Here is a 25,070-nt window from a genome sequence, read left to right as displayed (position 1 = left end):
TTAGCACCTAAATAAGTCTCACTAATCTCAGTGACACAAAATTGTTTCCAGATCATACCAATTATAATCAGTGGCGTAGCGAGGGGGAGGTTTGGGGGGGATTGGAACCCACTGAAATATAAAAACATAGTGACTTTCCTTCATAAAAGAAAACAAATAATCGAAAAATCATTAATTTACAAAAGATTTCTTTGACAAATGAAGTTTTTTTCTATTATATAAAGTGTTCAAATTAGATTAAAACCCTCTACCTAGTACCCTGTTCTTCAAAATTTTCCCCCCTGTATGAAATTCCTGGCTACCCCACTGATTATGATGATGAAGATAATTACTATCGCTGCTGGCATTTATAATGGATAGAAACCATGCATTAATGACAATTTTTCGGAAAAACAGGAAGCATTAATTAGATAGAATCCCACCTGCTCCAGTCTTTCCTTCTCCTTGGTACTGGTGCCCGGAGGCAGAACGTGCAGAAACTTGGCAAGAAGGTCAAGACCTTGGCCAGTAACGTTGGAGACACAAAACAGTGGCACCACACTGTCAGCAAGCTGCCTTGATCCAGCAGTTATCACATCATCTTCATTGCATACCCGTAGCGGAACCCTCCTTCCACCACCACCAACTGATTTCAAAGCAGACTGTAAAAGCAACAAAAAGTAATAATGCATCAAAAATCTCACTACATTCAATGAAGGCATCTCACCCAAAGTAAAGGCAGTTTTTTCACGGGGCACGTTATTGCACAATCTGACTGGCGCACAAAGGTGCAGTCATAATTGCGTCATGTGAAGCGGTGAATGGCTAGAACACACCCGTGAATGCATGGACCTGATATGGCAAAATAGTCCATCCTTATTTTGTTCGTGCATTCATGCAATTCCATACCATTTTGAGAAATGAATGCAGTTCAAACTGGCAAAATTACGTGCCCCTAGTAAAACTGCCTAAACATAAACACAATATGCATGCACAAAAACATGGGCTAGTTCACCAACTACTTAAATACCCAATTGTGACAGAGTTTTAAAAATCAAGAGACATGTATACTTCCAAATCTGCAACTTCTCTACCTATTCACGGTGAAAAATGAACAGCCTTAACCTTTCTGTGGATAAGTTGATGATGCCAAGCCCTTCTGCCAAACAGGTTACCTCAGCTTAACTATTCGCCAGTTGAATTCTAGCAATAACTTCATTAATAGTTTTAACTTGTTCCTGCTACACAAATAATGGCTGTAATCAATACAAGACTAAGTTTTCATAACGAATGTAAAATATTTGATCAACCTAATATGAATCAGATGAAACACAGGGAATAATTTCAATGAATATTTAAAACAATAAATACCACAAACATTAAATCAACTCACTCACATAAACTGTACAACTACATCAATTTGAAGAGCACGTTCCTCGTACGAGTAATATTATATGTGAATACAGAATCAATCAAGTTCATCACTACTGTAAAATTAGCAACAAATGATGGTTTAATAAGAGCCAAGACATGATGTTCACTCCAACATCTTGCCTGATATCCCAACTTCTTTCAATTACTTTCACAATTAATAAAAACTTTTTTTTTTTTAAGTAAATGAAAGGTCGTAGCACTTTTTCTTGTGGAAAAGTGCTACGACCTTTCATTTACTTAAATATGTCTAACTTCCACCAATTGAAGCCTGAATCTGTTGAACTTAATAAAAACTTGGTCAAGTGTGGCAATAGAGTAATCCTAAAATTGAATAAATAAATATTATGAAATTAAACACATTTCTAGAGTGAAAAAGAATGATCACAATGATATAACATCAACAAAGACTAGCAATTATTTGTTGAATATTATGACAAGTGCATAACCTCAGGAGGAAACAGATTACATCCTGAGTGAAGTTGTCGGCTGGAATACTTCAATTCCGATTCAATTTTAAAATGACCACAATGAGGTATCAAAATAGCTAACAGCAAATTGTGGGATGCTGAAACTTCGATGGTAACACGAGCATTTGAGGTTGAGGAAATATCACCTATTGACTTTTGAAGATAAAATGATATCACCACAATTTTTCCACATTCCCTAACATCATGTGATTTTTCAAGTCTTCAATAGGAGTAGTCACCCTGCCACATTGATTTTCACGCCATAACTATTCTCGGGAGTATAATAGGAATCAATATGACCGCTCACCTCAACATCCTCCAAGGCAGCATCCAGTGCCGATTGCGACGCCACATCAGCCTTGGTTATGACAACAAAGAAGGACACATCAAGCGCCAGCGCCAAGCAGAGATGCTCCCTAGCTTCAGCCGAGACCCCCATCTCACCCGAGACTCTCCCCCCACCGACTGCGCTCACGACTAGCATCACATGATGCGGTGAGTATCCGGTCAGCCCAAGTATCGTCGTCTTCAGATACTTCCTGTGGCCCGCCAAATCCAAGAACGAGATTAGTTTACTCGAGCTCTCGCAAATTTCCTCTGCCGTCGTCAGCTCTCGGTAGTTCATCAGACGACCCTAAAAAAGCCCCGAGGGGTCGGTGGTTGACTTCCCAAGCACCAAAGGGATAAAATGATGAAGAAATAACAACAAGCACAATGCCTTTACCTGAGAATCGAAACCCAATATTTCATGAGATATAGAAGACGTTCGGCCAGATTGGATTTCATGCAAGTGCCTGAACATATTGAGACGGGCTCTTCCACGCCCATTGTCAAGTTGTCCATGTGTTAATACACCAAGCAGAGTTGATTTTCCAGCATCAGCACTGCCAATCACAGCCACACGGACTTCTATATTATGCTGATCATCAGGTACCTGTTTGAAGATGTAATTATAAGTGGAATATCATTACAATCTATAAGGTTTGCTGTAGAATTAACGTAACAGAAATATGCTTGAACAGGAAGAAATGGGTTGCTATCAATTTTATGGAAAAAAATAGCCATTGAATGATACATCTAATTGACACTACCTAAAGAAAATAATATAACACCAAATATATATTACTTTCCAGTGGGGCAGATGAACACACATGATGGCTTGGATTTTCCTTCAATAAAATGTTTCCCTTCACAGAATTTCAGCAATACTTCTGCGACACAAACTTAAACAAATATTCTTGTATCACGCATTTAACAGTCACATACTTCAATAGAATGTGAAATTTTATTTCATAAGACTACCCTTCAGTTCTTCATGATAAAATATGACATAGTGAACAGATCAGTAATTACATCCCAGAAGTTCCTTGGCAACTACAAAATAATAACCTCTATAAAAACTGTAATAATGGTATTCTCTTTATTCTCATCAAACTTAAGGTGACTATTCTCTTAGATAACTTTGTATCAGTCTTGAGCCAAGATTTCACAATCCAAGTAACTACTTAGGAAGATGTGCGAAGAAATAGTAGAGCACTAACAAGGAAGTTCAACGTTGATGGATAACTCCAGAGAAGTTGGGGGACAAAAAAAAATTGCAAATTTTCACAGTGAGTGTCCTTATCAATCAAATAGTATGGATACAAGAATCATACTAACTCAGCTTCTCACACTGTACACACCAAGTAATTGAATAAATTATGAACTCAACATGATGATAAAAACTAATTTCATAGGGTTTTCCATATGGCTGATCTTCTACAATGATGGCATTAAACATAAATTCCAATAATACAAATTCACTGTTTCTAAAAATAAGTATTTAAAATGTCGCTAGCTAATACGACAGACCTATGATCACAAGGAATTCGCTCTGGACAATCTGGTAACGTAACCAGGTTTTCACCAAATATGAACTTATCTTCCAGTATTTCTGAGAGAACATAAATATAATAAAGTGATCGAATGATTACCTTACGAACAAGAACTTCAGCAACATGCCTAAGATTCCCATTGTCACAACTATCAACAGGCCTTTCACGTAGAACAGTAGTAGTAGCACCCAATTTCAATGCCATTTGCTGAAGAGTCTGAAGACTAGCAGCCATATCAGATTCTGAAAGTCCAGTTAATATTCCATTATCTTCCACTCCAATTTCATAAATTGCTTCACCCTGGCCTTCGCGGAGCCTCCATTTCATCTGTGAAAAATTAAGTCATTTCAGATAGAATAAATTCATAGGCAAAATAATGATAGCATTCAAACACAAACTACTGAAATCCACGGTGATCACTTAAAATTATGGATTGAGATCCATTGAGACACGGAAAAACTATTTACCTGAGTGACAAGATGCTCAAATCTTTGCTTGGAAGGATTGACTAGCTTCAATTTATACTCCACATTCCCTAATTGTGGCTCCGGAGGGAGGTGATGATGAGTAGGATATTCGTCGTTGTCAACCCATTCATTTGAGTTTGACGGATCGAATAGTCCTAAGAAGGAGTCCATGGCTTCCTGTCAAAACAAAGTCACCAAAATAACCTATGCAAGGATATAAGCACACACATTTTTGAGAAATATATACGCCCAGCAAATAAGTGGCACTTAAAACACAAGCAATATATATGCGTTAATGCCAAGACTGTCAATGTTATCAAAGTAAATTAAAAGGCGCAAGCTATGGAAGGCCATAAACAGCTGTTGTGAGAAAAAGTGAAAGTTTTCCTTGTTACCGTTCGACCCTTCTCATTGTATCCGGGTTTCGTAAGTTCGCTCATGGATATCAATAATTTTGTCGAAGATGATAAAGAGATAGGAAGACGATAAGCTTACAAATGAACCAAAGATTCTACGAACGGCACTTAACAAAGGGCATCCTTTAGCCCTTTCACAACAAACAAAACGTCACATCTCCGTTCTTGGACCCGTTACAACTGAACGTTCTAAAATTGGATATCAATGTCACAAAAACTACAATTGGTACAATTACCACAGCAACATAAATCTTCTTTAAGGCCATTTTTCTTAACTTTAAATAATTGACAGTAAACGTCAAAGTGAAGCAGTACTTACTTGTTTGTTTACTTCGAGAACCTAAACAATAATATTATTTCCCCCACCGCCGCCATCATCCGAGGTAGCCGTCCCCAGCCAGCTGAGAGCTAATAGGCTCGCCAACAAGCACTTCATAGTCACTCCCCGACCGTTGCCCGAGATAGTCCTTGACCTTGCGCAACAGCCCCCATAGCAACGGACTTCTACCCAGAGGCGAGTCTCCTCACAAACAGCCAATAAGCAGTAACTTGCTCACGCGCGCATTACAATCTAGCCAAAGAAAGGTATTTCAAAGGTCACTTCCCCAATTGTTTCTCCCATTACTTTATTGCAAGAATTATTATTAAATACCTGAAAATAATTGAAAAAAACTAATTTATTGATTTTCTAGGTTTCCTAGGAGCCGGATATGGAATTTGAAGAGGAAACCGCCCTTAAATGCGCAAATCTTGTAAGGAGAGCGAAACCAACGTCATAATAATAAGACATCAATGTATATATATATATAAATTTGCAGATTAAAAAAAAACACAAGACATATTTTTATTATATCATTTAAAATTGATCAGAATGTCTTGAAAATGTATTTTTTTGTAATAGGAGTCTACTTTCATTGAATATGCTAAGACAAAATGTATGGACTTAAATACTTCAACAATGGTCGCACAATGTGCTACTTCTTCAATTACCTTTATACGCATAAAAATCAGCTGGTTAAAAGAATATCTTAGTCATAGGTTTAATCATAAATTCATATCGTTCATGAATATCGACAATATAAGTTACGATAGCGCAATTTTTAAATCCAAGACAGTGGAGTTGTTCTTCAACCCGTTGAATTTTGCGATGAAATGTGGAAAAATCAAAATAGAAAGAACGAATATTAAATTAAAAATGATAAAATCTAAGAGTAAAATCTACTTTTCGATCCACCATGGACACATAAATTCCCGTTTTTATCTGATCGTAAACCTGAGAATCCTTCCACCATATTATACGTGATGAGCGTAGCGGGAACTTGAGGGAAGCTCGGAACATTATGAAGAAATTAGGTCGACACGATATACTTTAGAATTCTCTTCCCACTAAACTTTCTCGTGTACGTACTCAGAATGGAACAGAGATGCATATAATCAATCAACGAGTTAAAGGCTAAGATGGGTTTCCATGAAAGCTGTAGGTTGTACCATTCGCGCTATGCTTCAACTGCTGCGAGATATTGCCTTCTCTCACGATTTCATTCCTCAGCTCTGTATACGAGTAACATTTCGTAATGCCCCCCAGAATTCTAATCCCATCTTTCCCCTTCCCCATTTACCCAACACTTTCCCCTTTTGTCTCGGAGTTCAGAAACCTCACATCCATTAGTGCCTGCTTAAACCAGGCATCCAGAGGAAATTTTCATTCCAAGAGCCTATTAATAAATGGATTCCTTCACTTTTTTCGTTTCCTATTCTGACAGAGTTGCATAAATTACCCATATTTTTTAGAACAATTTATTATTTTCCTACTTTTCGATTCATCTGGGGTAAAGTCTAAAGGCTAACCCTTCCAACTGCTCTCTTTCTATGGGGGCGGAGTGAGAGGGGGCGATTAAAATGCATAAATTTTACTACACTGTTTCACTTTAAATGGCTAATGGGACATGGGTCTCTATTAACGTTAGATCACACTCATTTCTTTTTTTTCTACTTTTCAATACATCTGCGGTCAAATCTAAAGGCTCTAAACCTTTCAACTACTCTCTTTCGATAGAGGCGGATTAACAGGAGGGCAAGTACATTTGGAATACTTTTTCACTTCATCGGACCATTGGGCATGGGTCTCTTTTAACACTGAAATTACGAATTTTGAATTTAGCACAACCGGAATTCACCAACAACCCGACAATTCATCTAAGTCATTATAAGCGGCTTTAGGGGGCACTAGCCCACCCAGATACTTAAAAATAGACAAGATTTTCAATACAGTCATTACGTTCTTCTGTTTTGTGTATTATGGAGTCCCAATCATTTAATTTAATATTAATAACTTTCATATCAAAATAAAGATAACATTTTCTACAGTAATAGTTGTATTTTGTTTTTAGTCTCGAATACGAGAAACCTATCAGACTCTTGCGCCCCCCCAGAAAAAATCCTGGATCCGCCCCTGGAATTCATCTCACAAAATTTTCAGAAATCCAAAAGTTTTGCTTAAAAAATCAATTACGAAATATGCCTTTAAAAATGAGTGACACAAATAGGGGTTTCGCTTACATATTCAGATGATAGAAAACTTGTCAACAGGTACCAAGACTACAAGCGCTGGCGGGCAGGGTGGCTGACCGACCGTAATATCAGGTGAAATAAATAAGATAGCAATATTTACTGTAGCTCACCAATGATCAGTGGCGGACCCACAAAGGGGTTAGGGGTTGCTATAGCTTCCAATCCAAATTGCACTAATTGTAAGTAAAATGGTAATTTTGTTCTGACCCCCACTACTTCTAGGAGATAACCCACCAGGCTCCCCACCAAGCCCACCTTGTCCTATCCTGGATCCGCCACGGCCGATTATAGTAGTTTTTTCACGAGCTTCACAAAAAGAGTTTCAGAATTATTGATAAACATCTAAAAGCCACTTGTCTACGCATATCAGATCTCAGACACATTATCGCTAAGAGGTATTTATATACTTATTATGTCCAATGTTCGCCCAACGTTTACATTATTATAGGAGCAATCCAAAAGTATAAATAAAAAAAATAAAAATTAACTGGCCACGGCCAAAAGATAATTAAAATCAAGATTAAAAATACTGAAGATACTAACCCAATAGGTCACAGTCATGAACAACACAAAGAATCAACCAAAATCGCTTGGGGGGATGAGTGTCCTCTTTCAAGTCAAAATAGTGACGTACAGCTCCAGTCTTCTCCTCGCAGAGCCGCTCTAGAGTTTAAGTCCAAGTCATTATCACGTCTTTTAAGATGCAAGGTTGCAAGAAGATGTTACTCCCCCATTGATGAGGTCACCATCCACCCAAGACGACTGATAGCAAGCTCAAGAGTCTGCCAAACTCTCAGAGAAGAGGCCTTATCGCGGAAAAAATGCATACCTGCAAGATGCTAACGAGCGGGCTTACTGCCGACTCTGAATTATTCCTCACTGAATAGCTATGCTGCTGACAAAGAGGGTCAGGAGCGGTCTTGCCAGGTCGGCTGGTCGGCGATCGCCTAGGGCCCCGAGCTTACGTGGCCCGCACAACGTTCTCGTATATCGCGAAGCGTATATGAAAGGTGTCATAAAAAATACGCAGATTACTTGAAATAAAGTTTTTTTGCTATAATAAATTTCCGAGTCTTCATTAGTTGCTTAATTTATAACATACTCAGCGTAAAAATATGATATAAATACAAAGAAGGTTAAAGAGAACCTGACGCTTTTTTGAAAGGGTTAGTCGAAAAGGTTGTTTAGAGGTATTTTTAGATTTCACCGCAATTTCAAGGAAAACATTCTCTAAATAGATGATAGAATCATAACAATTTTTTAAAGCTGTGATATTTTTACTTTTCATTGTATTTTTCTTACAAAATTGCAAACATTCATTCACTTTTATCTAGTTTTGCAAATCTTATTAAAAACAAAGGGTTAAAATACATTTCCGGGCATCCAAATTTCCTAAAATTGTCCGTTGGAGAACCACGTCATGAGCTTTAGCCGAGGGCCCCAAAATACCCCAGACCGCCCAGGAAGTGGGTACGTCACATTTACGGCCGTTGGGACAAAGGCATACCACCTTTGTCACAAATCGTCATATTATCTCCTAGCTGCTACCGAATGATACGATGACCCAATATATTTTTGCGTTAACGCACAAACAAACGATATTAAGAGAGACCTCACGTTGGCAGGAATGATAACCCATTTTGGGGGACGCATGTCATTACCGACAAAGATAACAAAGGCAGATTATGGAGGGGAATGGGCGGAGCGGCCGCCCCGCCAATTTCTAAAAAAAATGGAAAAGATGGTAATATTAAAGGTGGCTCTCCGACGGAAGTTTTCATTTCACCAGCTTATAATGCTAACAGTTATTGATGAATATCGAAAAGCCAGGGAGAGACAGATACTAATGGGATAATTCAATGTAAAATACCGAAAGGGTGCAGGTTGATAAAACGTTCGTTTCAGCTCATTATATGGCGAATGGAAGTTATAAATATACCACTTTACTACTCAGTGGCGTAACTAGGAATATGCTTTGGGGTGGAATGGAGGGGTACGGGAAGGGGACCCCCCTAGGCAACGGGGGCAGGGATGCCGACTTACAAATAATATTGGGGGGCCCAAACCGAGGATCTTGCACCGGGAAATTTTATAAGTAAGTAGTGAGTTTTAAGTCTTTAAAGCATTTTAGAAGAGTCAATATGATCAAAATTAGAACCCTGATAACTCGAATTTCGGTATATGGCCACCCCGGGGAAAATCGATAAGCCTGACACATTTTTTCCTCACACCCTTAACGAATTTTTGAAGGGGCCCGGGCCCTCTAAGACCCCATGGAGTCGGCGCCACTGAACGGGGGTTCCGGGAAAATTTTTGAAAAATGACAAGCCTGGAAATACATTTTAAATCATTTTGGCGCTTAAAATTTAACTTTAAGCAGATACGGTTATCATACGTCAAAACTAGACAATGGCTACATATGATTTTTATATTTGTCTGAGGCTTTGGGGGGGATATATCCCCTCATCCTCCATAGTTACACCACTGCTACTATTAAACCTAGCTCACAGATGCAATTTTTTCCGAGAGTTGACCGCGAGTTATTTTGCGAGCTCTCACGCGAGCCAGTGTCACTGTTGGTTGCGACAGTTGGTATGAAATCCGTTTACAAATGACAGCATTTGGTGCAATTTCAACTCGCGGAAGTGGTCCCTCCCGTACCGTGTTCAGCAGCTTTTTACAATGCCACGAAGCAGACGTGCGTAAACTGCTGCTGCGGTGATGTTACTTGATTATTGGCATTACCGTGGCCACTCAAATCCAAGTCGATTTTTAGCCTCAACAACAAGTTATCTCCAGACTACTCTTTCCTCCGCCAAGTCAACCTCTCCCCAAAGTCTTCTCATATCTTCAACCACTTGGTCATTCCATCTTGGTCTTGATCTTCCCCGTGGGCGGCTTCCTCTAGGTTGACCTCTCCACACTCTCCTTATCATAGCATCCTCCTAACTTTGCCTTACATAACCAAGCAACCTAATTCTCCGCCTTTTATGACAGCCAAAATATCTGGTCTTCTGTACAGGTTCCTGAGCTCTCGATTTTGCAGTATTCTCCATATATTCTTCAAATATTAGTTACTAGCAGGCCACCCAGCGTTGCTGGGTAAGAATAGTACCCAGAGAAGTGGGAAACTTAGAACTTGGATTTCATGATCATATAGGATTTTAATGAGACCTTTTTTGAGAGTGTCAAGAGGTGTGCCTACGCGGCAGGATTCCCAACCGCAGAAGTTATATGACGTGGCGCAGCAAACGGTAATGAGAAAACGACGCATTGGTCGCAACCGACAGTAGCACTACGGGGTTGGGGAGCATGATATTTACCTATGTCCTTATTTAGGACGCAATTCGTGCAGCCGTATGGAAACGCATAGCGGACAGACAAACAGGCATCCTATTTTATACATATATAGATAAATTATATGCCTCATTAATTTATACATACATAGATAAAATATATGCCTCATTAATCTTACACTGAGAAAATGAGCGAAAATTCATAATTTTCCCTCAGAGCAAACTCAGTACATAACATACTAACATCGAATTTCGTGTTTTTCATGGAAAACACAAAGAAAATGGATAACGTAATTTAATGCCCTACGTTTATCTGAACGAATGGCTTGAATACCGAAAAAATAGTCTGCATAGAGGATATCAAGTAAGCAAACCACCCTGACCTATTTCAGCCAACGGAAGCCTCGCAGGTGAACGAACAATGAGGAAGCGTTGCATAGAAGCAGGTTGGATAGATCTTTCACCATATTTGTACAAGAAATAGAGCTCCAGATGCGTGACTCATAAACGCAAAAGCACAGTCGATCGAAGAGTTCACTTAAACAGTGGCCGGTCTAGGTTTGAACCACGGGATATTGCCATGGAAACCGTGAGGTCTGGGGATAAAATCCCCCAGCCAGAGGGTGGTTCGGGGGCAATCCTACAAAATTATTAAATTTTTAAAACCCAAAATCGGGGGTTCATAACTAATTCTCTGATGAAAATGAAGCATTTTCAATTATTATTATAAACATCCAGCATTTCGTTTTATTAGTAAAATATTTTATGGAGTCATTATGGGGGAAGATTGCACTACCGATAGTATAAAAACTGAAAAATATGTCCCACTTTTGAAAATGTAACTCAACGATAAGCTTTTATCGATTATAGCGCGTCAAAAGCGAATAAAATATCGTATGCCCTCAGTCAGAATAATTTGCACTAAAATCAATTATATTTAGAGTTGGCTCGTAGTTTTTCGTAGCGTTCTGGATTCGTGGATCCCTCCAACTTCCCGTTTTTCGCCGCATTGGTTGTCAGAGGTTGACGACAGTTTCGCCGGGATTCCAGCAGGAGTCTTCAGGCCGAAGTGATTTTATTTTGTTAAAACATTCGAAGTGGTCCATTTAATTATACCAAATTATGGAAAATTTTCCGACAAATGTAACCAAATACTAAAAAAAATGATAGGTACCCTATCAAAGTTTCGATTTTATCAAATGCACATTTGCACCGTATATCTATTGTCCCGTTACCCCACATATCCGCCACAACAACTAAAAAGAACAAATAGTAATTATGATGGAAGTCGCGATATATAGTCGCAAAGCAGAAATATTTGGAGCGAGAAAAATATAAGGTTCTCTAACCACAAGTTTTGAGTCTGCATATACCAAAATCACAGGAGTGAGAGATATAATTAAGCATATGGAAATTAATGTTAAGATAAGATCGGGTATTATGAACTATAAATAAATAAGCTAGTAATTGCGATTTATCCATTTTATAATAAATTAGCATTCCGATCCATAAAATTATGAAGAATCACGTGTACTGCAGAGTTCCAGAAGAAAATTTAAATGGAAATAATAGCGGTACAAATAATGATATTCTGGATTCGTGTAATGATGCGTATTGACTAATTTGTGCAACTTTAATTTCCTTGGTGAACTGCACATGAAATTCTTATGCCTGTTTCGTCAGACAAATAACAATTAATTAATAATTAGACCATAAATTATAATAAAAATGGGTATAGTAAAGATATCGATTCCAATATTAAACGTCAACCGAATAAAAACAATGGTTAATATTTATTCCAATTAATTTATTGATTCCAAATCTCCAGTCTACGCAATGAATATTCAAATTATTTATAAATACCATTGACACAGTTCATTTTGCTACATATCATTTATGGAGTATCCTAAAGCAGTGCATAATGACATCCCTATTAACAAAAAAGAAACTCATAAGAATTGTACCCGCCTGGAATACTCAATTAGATAATTTATGACTAGTTTTCCATTGTTATTGAATTGCAATATTACGAAAGGATGAATCAGTTTTCCGCCATCAATGTCCATTCAAGGTTTCCGAATTAGAAATGTAGTTTCTGTGATAAATCGATTAACATATATAGTAAAGAACACTTTAAAGTAAAAATACTCGGACGACGCAAGAGAAGCCAACTTAAATTTTCAGCAAACTACATGTATTCTTAATTCGGTATTAGTCAGCCAATACATTTCCTATTCTATTCGTGACATTACATTAAGATTATTATCTGTTATATCGATGGTATTCTATTGGCAGCTAAACTGAAATCCATCAAACAAACAACGCAAATTTCCAATTGCTTTCTATGTTATTTTATGCTTAGTTCTATACGTTTGTATCGAATAGAAGCAGCAAATCGTTAAGAAACAGAGTTTAAAATTGAAGTAGTCACGTTCTGCAATGAAAATAAAATGTCGATCATGAGTATCGTTTGGTGAAACCGTGGTGAGAAGCGAGCCTATCGTAGCACATCGAAAGCGGTGCCTCACTCTGATGATCCCGGTGCAGAGGTGGTCAGAAGTGTGATGCAAATCTCACCTCGGCATATGGGAAAGGCGAACTTGGTCATACGATATAGAATCTCAGCAACTCTCATAAGCTTCTCAATGTCAAGCCGCGCTTCATTGAAGGCCAACTCCAAGGGCGGATAATAGGGTGGTTTCCTATTATTTTTTTATTGCCTAAATCGAAAGATTATTACTCCTGGAGTACGTATTTCACGCTTTTAGATTTTTAAATGACGATATCTATTTTTCGCAATTAAAAGAAAAGTGAAAATTTTCAAGCGCGCGAAAACGCGACGTGTAAGTAGGAATGATGGGAAAAAGTCCGTGCGACGCATTTCTGGTTCCCCCTCCCGCCTTGTGAGGTGACCTTGATCGAGGCTCTGAGCGCTGATAGGACGCAGGATGCTATCGGGTAGCTGAGTACCTTGCTGGCTGGTAGCGCTTGGCTTAAAAAAGGTTTATTAATACCTTATCAAACGAAGAAAACTTTACGACCTTAGCCAGTTTTAATAGGTGATTATTAAGACATGTTTCCCTGAGCTCTGTGCCTCATGCATGCATTGGTAACCTCAGACGATGTATAACTCCTATCCTCTCGTGTAGAAACTAGGTCCCTGTGACGTCACGTGGAGTGGAATCGCATGGACGCCAATCTGGCCTTTTTCAAATGAGGATAAAATTTGACCATTGCCATTCGTCTAAACTGGTATTTCAAAAACCAAATATTTGTGTATTATGAATACACTAATGGTGGGTAACGAATCGCAATCAATGCCTTTCGTTTTCTTTGATGAAGGAAACTACCCTATTCCTACGAGAGAATTAGCATGTTCATCAAGTTATTCATCAGACCTAAGCGAACTCTGCTCGGCTGAACGATATAATTCTTTCGTGGCCAAGGAACTCATGGATAAACCAAAAGGATGGAGATTAGAAAACAGAAAAAAATAAAAAGATTTTCGAAAGTTACACAGTGAAACGACATACATGGAATTTTCGTTCAATTTTGAATATTTGTCGTTATTGCATACCGGTTGGCGTTAAAAAAATGACGATGCACCCTACAGCAACTTTTGGGTACTAAATTCAATTACATTTTAAATCCCGAATTTAACTAATCGCTCTTTTATTGATCATGCCTGTATAGGCAGTAACAGGGACGGTCTTGCCAGGTCGGCGATCGCCGAGGGCCCCGAGCTTATGGGCCCCACAACGCTCGCGTATATCGTGAAGCGTAAATGAAAAGTGGAATAAAAAAAGACCCAAATTACTTGCAATAAAAATTTTTTGCAGTGATATAATTCTAATTTTTCATCATGTGCTTTATTTACAACATCAGTGTAAAAATATTATATAGAAAAATAAATAAAATAAAGGAGTCAGAAGAATGAAGATAACCAGATACTTTTTTGATAAGGTTATTCGGAAAGGTTATTGGAGAGTTTTTTTACTAAGATTTGTTTTTTAATAAGATTTGTATTATTAATTTTTTTAAGCTGTGAAAGTCTCACTTTTTACAGCATTTGTTTACGAAATTTTTATTTTATTAACTTTTATCTAGTTTTTAAGAGCCAGAATTGCGTCAAAATCCATTTCCGGGCATGCAATGTCCTAAAACTCTCCGTGGAAGGGCCCCATCAGGAGCACCAGCCGAGGGCGCCCAACCACCCCAGACCGCTCCTGAGCAGTAAGAAATTTAATTAAACCTATAACTATAATAGTTTAAAAGCCTTTTTTTAATACATCAAAGTACATTATTTGATTATCGTCTTTCTTCTAGATTTTGTCGCCCGGTGACAGTTGAATCGAGATCCTGGGCGGACACCCTTGTGGTCGGGCTCGTAGATCATGGATAGGGAATACCTGTCACCTCCGTAGGGGGAGAGAAAGGGAAGGAAGAATGCAGGAAGGTGTCGCCACCATTCAGGGGCATGACGGAGCCTCCGAGATGGGATGGGAGAATCTTGCGACGACACACTTGAGCTACCTCAAGCGAAACCAGAATTACTAGTCCTAAAGAAATGGAAGTTCATCCTACAATCAGGGCTGGGCAAAATACAGGCCGAGCAGTATTTTAAATACCGCTCCTAACAGTTGCGTAATAATGGGGGGGGATGAGGGGATAGATCACCCCCACAGCCTCAGAAAATTTTATAGTTTGCTAATATTTTCTCTGTTGTGATGATTTCCCGCGGAATTACGAATGAAACCGAATTTTAAGTGACAAAATAGTGTAAAATGTATTTCCAGGCATGTCAGTTTAAAAAAAAAAATTCGTTGCCTAGGGGGTGGGGGTAGAGTCACCCCTACACCCCTTAACCGCCTCGATAGCATATTCCTAGTTACGCCACTGGCTCCAAATACATGTTAAAGAAAAAATACCGCTCCGAATGTATTTGAAATGCAAAATACAAAATATCTTTGGCAAGGGGTATTTGAAAAACAAACTATAAAATAGTATTTTAAACACCTTTTAAAATACAAATACAATTTTACGGAAAATAAGAGATCTTAGTAAAATATAGCCTGCCTTGGCACGTTCTGGATAGTTGCAAACATGAAGAAAAAAATTCTGACGACACCGAAATAATCTCTGAAGTATATCTAATGCTACGGAAGTGTTACCAGAGCTATTTCAAAAGTATTTTACAAATGTATTTTTTAATTTTAAAATGGGAAAATACCAAAAATCTGTATGTATTTGAAATACAAAATACAAGACGAAGATGACGAGAAGACAGCAGGGTACATTAGACAAATTCCTCGGACGTGGAGATACGATTTGACCAGCAAATACTCTGCATGTTTATAACTTTATGCAATATTTAGGAAACATGTTTTATTGACTAATTAACCGTGATTTTTTTCCTTAATAGAACTTAGCAAAAGACCTCCTGCGTCGCCCGAGGCTGTGAAAAATATTTTCAACTAAATTTGATCTAATTCTTAAAAATGATGCTAAATTAACTAAACTCGCTGACTTATTAAAAAATTAATAGTTTTATAAACTTTGCTTACATTATAAACCTTCCTTAATCTTCATTCCACCATTTCAATGTTTTTTATGCCCATATACGAGAGAGTTCGCCGAGAGGGGCAGACGCTTAGTTGGGGCGGAGTGCGCACGTCCCGATGTGTCTCAATTAACCGGAATCTAGTGTATTTGAGATATAAAATAAAAGATACATTCAGGTCATGTAATTAAAATACAAAGTACATAAAACAAATTTATTTCAAATACGTATTTTAAAACACTTGTATTTGAAATACCGCCCAGCCCTGCCTGCAAGTGTCCGCCTGCCTGTCTCCAGAGATTACTCTGAAGATATACAGATAAATTTCCTGTCCTCCAGTGATCGTTCATACCTGGTATGAAGAGGAAAAAATCCTTAGTTTAGCTCACAATTAGATAAGGGTCAACTTGTATTTCGCGCACCTGCCCTAAATTTAGCTTTATGTTACCGATGAGCAAATAATGCAAACTTTTTCTGCGGCAGAATTATGAGGTTGGGTTGCGGAGGGGTGTCAGATATCGTAGTTTCAAGAGTCACTGCGATAAATAAATAAAAATACGTTTTGCGAGAAGGACTGCTGCATAGTAACAGTAACCTGAGCTAACAATAAACAGCCAAGTAATCCTCCATGGATTCCGTTCAAGACAAAGAACCATCTCACCCACTTCCTATGAAATAAGTTCCTCCCGAAGAGGAACCAGGAAATTAAATACTTCGTAGTCAAGCAATTAGCTGCCGCGCTTGCATCATATCTCTCAGTAATAAGTGTTGATAAGAGACTTTTCCAATTACTTGTTTTCGCGTTAATTCGCATTATTAAATTAGTGACCTCACGCAATTTTTTAATTAAATTAAACACTGACTGTTATAGGTTATTAGCAGAAGTATGCAAATGCCATTTATTTCTCAAATGCCTAATTCAATAACGCACCGATAAAATATACCTAATAATGAAACATTTCGGTAATCCACTGCGAGCATAAATTTATCAATAAAAATTATTCGTTAAAAAAAACATTTTTTCCAGTGTAGCATGAGCAAAGAAAATAAATAGTTCTGCTCATCTTTTCAGGAAATACTGCATTAATATTCGATATCAAAAATACCCATAAAAGTTGCATCATCCAAAGTGGAAAATCAACTACCGCAACTTCTGCCGCGCGCATCCATGGGTTTTCGCGCTAACTAATAATAAGACAATAAGGAAAATAAAGAACAGGTGGCGATAGTGTGAGCTTACGAGGACGCATTACGTCCCGCATATCAATTATTATTTTTCCGTTATTTGGCGCATAACTTTATTGAAACTTAATTGAAATTCTCAGGATGTAGAGCAAAGACCCTTTTCAAAATTTGTATGCACGATGAGTATAAACATTTTTCATCTGAGGAAATATCGGGGTAAAATTTTCAAATTTGATTTACAGGCAAATGCTGAGAATAGTCTACGATACATTGCACATTCGCTGAATGCAAATGAAGGTGATAGCGTAAAATTTAAGTAATAAATGAGTCATAAGGAGAGACCAGCTTCTTCAGCGCATCCAATACTAGTGTTTACAAACTGAAATTTAAAAAACACACACACGGGGAATCGTACAGGGAAGAGGACAGTGAAGTGAGCTTATAAATTAAACGAAGATGATGATTTTCGAAGCTAATTGACAGCAAAAATTCACGAAAAACATTATGATCGAACGTAAAATTTTGCCGCAAACATATGGTCGATAAATGGAAGTGGGTCCCCCAAGAGAATTTTTTATAGGAAACAAATATATTTTGTATCCTACCTTAGCCACGATCGTGCTAACTGCCATATCAGCTCAACAAACAGGTTCCCCTTTGTGCCGGTGCAGTGAAAACGACGAGCTGGTGCAAGCATGGCGGGTTTTGAAGTAGATGGTCACGAATTGTACGCGCGAAGCCGACAGTGGTTGCATCATACGAAATGGTAAGAGTGGGGGGATGAAAAATTACGGGGGAAAGGGAAGGGTGGGATGGGCATTCGCTGCATCGGGTTTTCTCCTCCGCTACAAGCGGTTCAACCGGCTTTTGATAGATGGCGCGCAGATCGTCGTTGCGAGAAACTAACGAAGGCTTCGAGTCTCCGCACTGCTGGGATTCCCAGGTCACCCTGTCTGCACCCGGGATAATCGAAGATATTTAACTACGGAACCAAAGAATACATTGGAATACTCCTTTAGAATTTACTCGTTATCTAAAGTTTCTCAATTGCCTCGTTATCCCAGAATCACAGCCAGTTTTACATTTATATTTTGTGAGTTAATTTAGTCTCAGAGCTGTACTTATTGCATATAATTTCAGTGCCACAATCAATCACTTACCATGCGTAACGCAAAAGTGGTTAAGCAATCGAAAATGTCGTTCTTAGGAATTCTTCCAGTGCGCCACTGACACAGCAATATGATCCCCAATATACTTTGTCCTTTCCCTCGGTACCAATAGTTTCCCTAATGAAACTCAGAACTAGGGTTCCCAAAATGAAGCAGATAATAAATTACTCGGGAAATAGGCAGAATGCCTCAATCCCGCTCAAACATTCGTATTTTTCCTTTCCCGAAACTTATATATATTATAACTTAATTGATCAATCAATATGTCCGTCAGCGACGCAAGTGGCGACTTTAGTAAACCGAATTAAAAGCGCGGCGGTTGACAACACATTTAGATGACGGCAACTGGATCCTCTATTTAAAAATTCGTGGCCTCAAACCTGCGCAAAAGCCGCGCATCCGTTCAATATTTCGATCCGAGTCCAAGGGAATTTTTTTCTCACAGCAATAGGGTAGTTTCCTTCATCAAAGAAAACGAAAGGCATTGATTGCGATTCGTTACCCACCATTAGTGTATTCATAATACACAAATTATTTGGTTTTTGAAATACCGGTTTTGACGAATGGCAAGGGTCAAATTTTATCCTCATTTGAAAAAGGCCAGATTGGCGCCCATGCGATTCCACTCCACGTGACGTCACAGGGACCTAGTTTCTACACGAGAGGATAGGAGCTATACATCGTCTGAGATTACCAATGCATGCATGAGGCACAGAGCTCAGGGAAACATGTCTTAATAATCACCTATTAAAACTGGCTAAGGTCGTAAAGTTTTCTTCGTTTGATAAGGTATTAATAAACCTTTTTTAAGCCAAGCGCTACCAGCCAGCAAGGTACTCAGCTACCCGATAGCATCCTGCGTCCTATCAGCGCTCAGAGCCTCGATCAAGGTCACCTCACAAGGCGGGAGGGGGAACCAGAAATGCGTCGCACGGACTTTTTCCCATCATTCCTACTTACGCGTCGCGTTTTCGCGCGCTTGAAATTTTTCACTTTTCATTTAATCGCGAAAAATAGATATCGTCATTTAAAAATCTAAAAGCGTGAAATACGTACTCCAGGAGTAATAATCTTTCGATTTAGGCAATAAAAAAATAATAGGAAGCCACCCTATTCATGAAATGTATGTTTAACTACCATATATGACATCTAAGTCAATGGTTTCACGCCAGAATTAGCAGTGCCAGAACGAAATCTCCTTTACTTTGTTTAAAAGTGAAATATTATTCTGTGTATGTTTCATTACAAGTTATTACTCAAATTTTATTTTTTAAAATTTGTTTTGGTCACGACATTAGAAATTTTGAGGCACCAAAATTGATAAAAGTGCTATTTTACTATTATGACTTTTCTTTACCAGTGCAGAAACGGCGTTCCGGCACCATGGCACCACCGATCGAGTTTGAATGACAGATTAAGGATACAGATAATGTGGATATCATAATCCATATAAGATGAAATTCTTACCCGACGAATAATATTCGTGAGTTTTCCTCAGGATTTTCATCGGTTTAAATCGTTGCAAGTCACCAGCGTTTCAACGGACGACTCGACCATTGTCATAAAAGAGAATGAAAAAGTTTGAATGAATAGAAAACCGTTGAGATGTGACCATAAGAAGTCACTAAAATCGAATAACTACACGTCGGCGGGAAAGATCTTGGGGAGTCGTGTAAAAATAATAAATAATCATAATATTTTTAAGTTCACATTTTCTACAGCTATTTGAGCCGATTGTAGCGACGTTTTTATGTAACCGAAGACCTAACCTTCAAAATTTATTTTCCCATAACTCGGAAAGTATATACTTGGTTAACCTAACTTTTACTTTTATCGTGATTCTAATGGCGTTTGAATAATCACATCAGTTTTTCGTCAATACGACTTTAATATTTTAGCATTAATCAATATATTTAGTATGCTTAGGTAAGTACCATCCTATGAACTTGAGAGTGAAAATTCGTGTTTTCAAGCGATATATCCAGAAAAAGATTTAACATCTAATATATAAAATACAGGATGTATAGACTATTTTTCAAGGCCTGAGTCTATGAACCCTGATTGGAAGATTTTAGGCAGATGGCAAATTTTTAAATTTTCATGAAAATGGCAATTACCTCGTTTGTCTCTTCAATCTCCCCAATGGATGGATGGATGCATAAAAAAGTCAAAGCTGACACAATTTTGAGATTTTTAAATAATTGAGAAATTTATATTACACATCCCGTTCAACTAAAAGCTTTTTATTACTAATTTAAAAAAATGGAAGTCACTCTGAAATAAATAAATATTCAACGTTCTAATTCATTTTCTGCCCAAACGATTCAATAGGCATTTCCTGGCGGTTACCACCTTCCAAAATTTTGGTGGCCCTCTCCTCGAAAAACTTTAGTCGCTACGCCGATTTTTTTCAGTCATTCACCGACTAGACTCCACTTAACGCCGAGAGAGATGTTGCGACACCAAACCCAGTTATTTCTGGCGAGAAAACGAGGCAGTGAATTATCGGCCTGGACTTCGGGCGATAGGGAACCAAACGAGAGGATTCTATCGCTTTCCGCTCCCCTTGGGGCCCGCATATCGGAATGCGTTCCTCACATTTACTGTCGACGTCAAAATGATGCGCCGCTTTACTTAGCAAATTTATTTCTGGGCTTGTACGCGTGCTAAAATAATGAATAATACATCATCTAAAAGAAAATTTTATTCTAAATTCAGATTTATTTTTTGTAATGTAAATAAGCAACAAATTATGCGTTCTAAAAATACGCCGAAGCCATTTATTTATCTACACTAATGCTCGCAACTTGTTGTGGTAGATGAAAGCCATAGACGGAATAATTTTCCCTAGCCTGATTTACAAAGTTCATGAAGTTGGCAAAACGGCTAATTTTACGGAATCATTTATTGTACTGGCGTGACTACATTTTTGAATTTTTCACAAAACAAAAATTAACCAGAATTAAAAATAAAATTATCTTTAAAATTACGTATTTTTCATTATATGCAAGCAAGCCCAGATATAAATTTACAAAGTAGAGCGACAGATTATTTTGACGCCGACTGTGGTTCACGACTTATATGGAAAGTTTTGTTATCAGCGTCTCGACATGTATGATTGTTCCTTACATTGCGGCAGCATTACCATTGCACCGAAATTGATGAACCATTGTTTTAATTTTATCTTCATCAAGCGTCGTATTTTATGCATTACCCGGGATTCACTCCATATGGATCCGTTTGGAAGCAGTGACGGATACATATGGGGGGCGCAGGGTGCGCACGTCCCCCCCCCCCTTTGCTGGCCTGCCCACATTGCCTAACATTGCAGAACCACAATTGTAACTTTTTTATATCATAAGATAGAATTGTATTGAATATGCGTATAATCAGTTTAAATAAAACTATCTTCAATTTTTCATATAACTTGATTATTTTTCATTACGATAAAAGTATAGGTACCTCGAAATATATTTTGTGCCCCCCCCTTTAAGTTTTTTCTACATCCGGAACTTTTTGGAGGAGGTACTTTTACCCGTTTATCCTATTCAGAGCTAAAGTCCCTTCACGCGAAAGATTAAGATAGATTTCGAAGAGTAAAAGACACAAATTACTGAGACAGATTTACAAAATAGATAGTTTTTTTTCGCCTCTGTGGCATTTTTTTCCTGAAAAAAAAATCACTGATACTTGGAAAAATTAGTGACCCTAAAATAATAAGTTACCATTCGCATTCGTAAAAACAACATATTGAGCTATTTTTTCCAATAGCATTTCCCAATAGCTGTATAAAAATGTCCCAGTGAAAATTTTCCCGACAACCATTCATATTCATCCGCAGCAGCATTTTGTCGCTTAAGAGGATTCAAATTTTACCACACCACTGTTCGTTCATCGGAATGCGCATGAAATGTTTCGTATAGGCGCAGAACAGCGTTAAGAATCACATCTGATATGTTCCTTTTGGGAAGTGATGCGTGGAAATAATTTTGACCCAATGTTTCACTCTTGTTACTGGATGTATTATCAAGAGAATGATAGCGCTACATTCTCGTCTCGATCTTATTTCAATCATACACGGGTATTGACGAAGACGGAAGATTTCCGTCAGGGCCTTACACGTGAAGTCGTCGAAATAGCAAATAGGCCAAATAATTTCAGTAGGGAGGGTGGTTATAACCAGAGCCAGTCATGGAAAATGTTCCTGGCCCATTCTAATGCCCAACAGATATCGCGAAGCATGACAAAGAGTTTGTTTCCTTGCGATAAAATGTTCCTAATACAATTTAAGAAAAAACAGCATCCCTAGAGCCTTTAAAATCTTAAATGAAATGTTTTCGCCTATAATTTTCCGAGAATATTACTCTATGATATTACTTACCATTGGTGAAAACCCTCCGCGTGCGTGGAAAAAAACAATTTTCCGGCAAAACCACTAAATGAACTTTGAATTTTTGGTACGTTTTAAATGGATGAATGATTAGAAAGACCGATTAAATCTTGCCAAATTTACAGCAGTAAGACTTCAAAATGTTGAGCCTTCGCGAATAATGAATTGATATTATAAACTTTTTATAAAACGTTAAGTACACAGGAATACTTGAGCTCGAATTATTATCGCTACGGGCACAATATGCCGAGGGCTGAAGAACCCTCATTCATCGCCTTTTATCACCATGAAATGCATGCACTAGAGCCAATACTAGGCTGCGTAACCTCTGTAACTCGAAAGACCAAACAAATTCGTTTCCTTGATGTCCAACTATCTGCTCGAGAAACTTAAAAAAATGGTCACGGATATCTGAAGAGACATCCGATTTCCTGGATTATGAGCAGACCACTTCACTGAACAGTAACACGTGCATCACCCCTGAGTCTACCACCCCACCTACGGGAATCAAATCGCTCATGTCATCAACTTTCTTTTTTCCCCAAAAAATGATCCACGCGATTTCTACTCGTGATAATTTCGTTCGAAATCGCAAGGTAAGAGTTTATGTGCGTTTACACTGTGTAACATGTTATATAAACAAGTTACAGATAACATATTTTACGAAAAAGTTACAAATCCGTGTAACAAGTTACATGAAACATTGTGCTACAAAACAAAAATTCGTGTTGCATAACAAGTTTTTGGTTTCCCACACAAAGTGGGAAAGTGTGTAACATGTTACAGAAAAGAGGTGAGGAGCATGGTAGGGATAGCCAGTTGATAGGTGGGCTTGGACTGAATCTGTAACAAGTTACTTGTGCAGATTTGGCTCCGCCGGACTCTTGAAACAAAACAAATGTTGTATAAAACAAATGTTCCAAGTAACTTTGTACATACATGTTTATATAACATGTTATATGTAAAAAGTTACACAGTGTAAACGCACCTAAATAACGAATGCGCGATCATAGCACGCCAATGCCTGAGTTGGGATCAACTCTATGATCAGTAATCACAACCCCAGGGGCGGTTATAGGGAGCTGTTTTGCGGGAAGCGTTGAAGGGAAGGTTCATTACTTCATGTGGCGCCTTGGAAGCATGCAACACCTCACTGCAAAATTCGTCTGCCAATGAGATCTGATGATATGCCGGGATCAGAAGCCTTAAGATTTTTTTTCAAGCCTTTAGCCTTTTTAAACATTGTTTGATAAACCGATGAAAAGAAAACTTTCATCGGAGAGGAAGCTTAAAAATTCTTCACAATTTTCCTGTAATTACTAGAGGGAGGGATCGCCCCTTTCACCTCCTCCCTTAACCCGCTACTGCACAACCTGCCTCACGGTCGAAGGAGCGAATGAGCGATAATTACGAGAATAATAGAATAATCAGTATCAGCCATCAATTGATGGAATTCCTCTATCACTTAGTGCCATGACTTTAGAATCCAATAAAAAATTTCACTCGCATGAAAAAAAAATGAATAGGTCAGGGAATGAAAACATCCCTGGTTTTACCTTACTCACCTGTCGTCGAGACGAGCATAAAGGCGGGAAATTGCGAGAGCCATTGATGAACCAGTCGGGGAGACTGCGACACCGGAGAAGTGAAGTGTATACATATATTCCTCTTTGTGGCGTCGCTTCAAAGAGTTGCACAATCGGCGAGAGTAGGGATATATCGGGAGCCACGTGTACTGCCTCAGGCGAGCATCTATTTATTATTGCGAAGAAGTCCAAGAAAGACAATGTTGGAGAAGGAGGATAATCTGAAGTAACACACTGTTGCTAGCTGGTATTGCACATTTAATGACGTTGATGAAGATTCTGGAATGGGGAAATTTTAATGTAGCTGGTGGAGGGGATGGCTGGTTATCTCCAGCCAAATCGACTAGCTATGGTCCGAATAATTAATCTTACTGCGCCACTTTCTCTCGTGCGGGATGCTTCTAATTCCGTTCCTATTTACTTAAGTCTGCGATATCTACTCTCGAGAAAAAATGGACTGCCTAGATGAAGCATTTCGAGTTCAGCAGAATTTAAAAAAATCGAAATCACAAATAGCTATACAATAATTAATTTCGTTCCACCAAGGAAAGTAACAAGGATATAGCATCAGTGAGCGAATGAAACGTCACAATTTTCAGTAGTTGAGTCCCGGTTCGTTTGCTTGATTTTATCTCAGCGGAATCTTATACGAAGGATGATTGTACTCATTCGTGTA

The 25,070-nt window shown here is 38.3% G+C and overlaps 1 protein-coding gene across 4 annotated transcripts in view; it reads right to left on the bottom strand.

Annotated features, from left to right (window-relative positions):
- Positions 1 to 24,448, bottom strand: part of LOC124155894 (GTP-binding protein 2) — a 40,183-nt gene extending 15,735 nt beyond the window's left edge. Inside the window, exons 1-6 of one of the 4 annotated variants that reach the window (XM_046530069.1) lie at positions 24,374 to 24,448; positions 4,222 to 4,398; positions 3,854 to 4,081; positions 2,605 to 2,814; positions 2,188 to 2,514; positions 423 to 641 (exon numbers count right to left, since the gene is read on the bottom strand). In XM_046530069.1, coding sequence (XP_046386025.1) covers positions 423 to 641; positions 2,188 to 2,514; positions 2,605 to 2,814; positions 3,854 to 4,081; positions 4,222 to 4,392 — 1,155 coding nt within the window. In that variant the 5' untranslated portion in view covers positions 4,393 to 4,398; positions 24,374 to 24,448. Of the gene's footprint in view, positions 1 to 422; positions 642 to 2,187; positions 2,515 to 2,604; positions 2,815 to 3,853; positions 4,082 to 4,221; positions 4,399 to 4,616; positions 4,816 to 4,956; positions 5,177 to 17,854; positions 17,943 to 24,373 lie in introns of those variants that run through there. The other 3 variants (XM_046530067.1, XM_046530068.1, XM_046530066.1) reach the window with 3 other exon arrangements.
- Positions 24,449 to 25,070: the final 622 nt, after the last annotated feature.

Source organism: Ischnura elegans, chromosome 3 (assembly GCF_921293095.1).
Source record: "Ischnura elegans chromosome 3, ioIscEleg1.1, whole genome shotgun sequence".
NCBI lineage: Eukaryota > Metazoa > Arthropoda > Insecta > Odonata > Coenagrionidae > Ischnura > Ischnura elegans.
The sequence above is the reverse complement of the archived record's forward strand: the minus strand, read 5'-3'. Positions and strand labels throughout refer to the sequence as shown.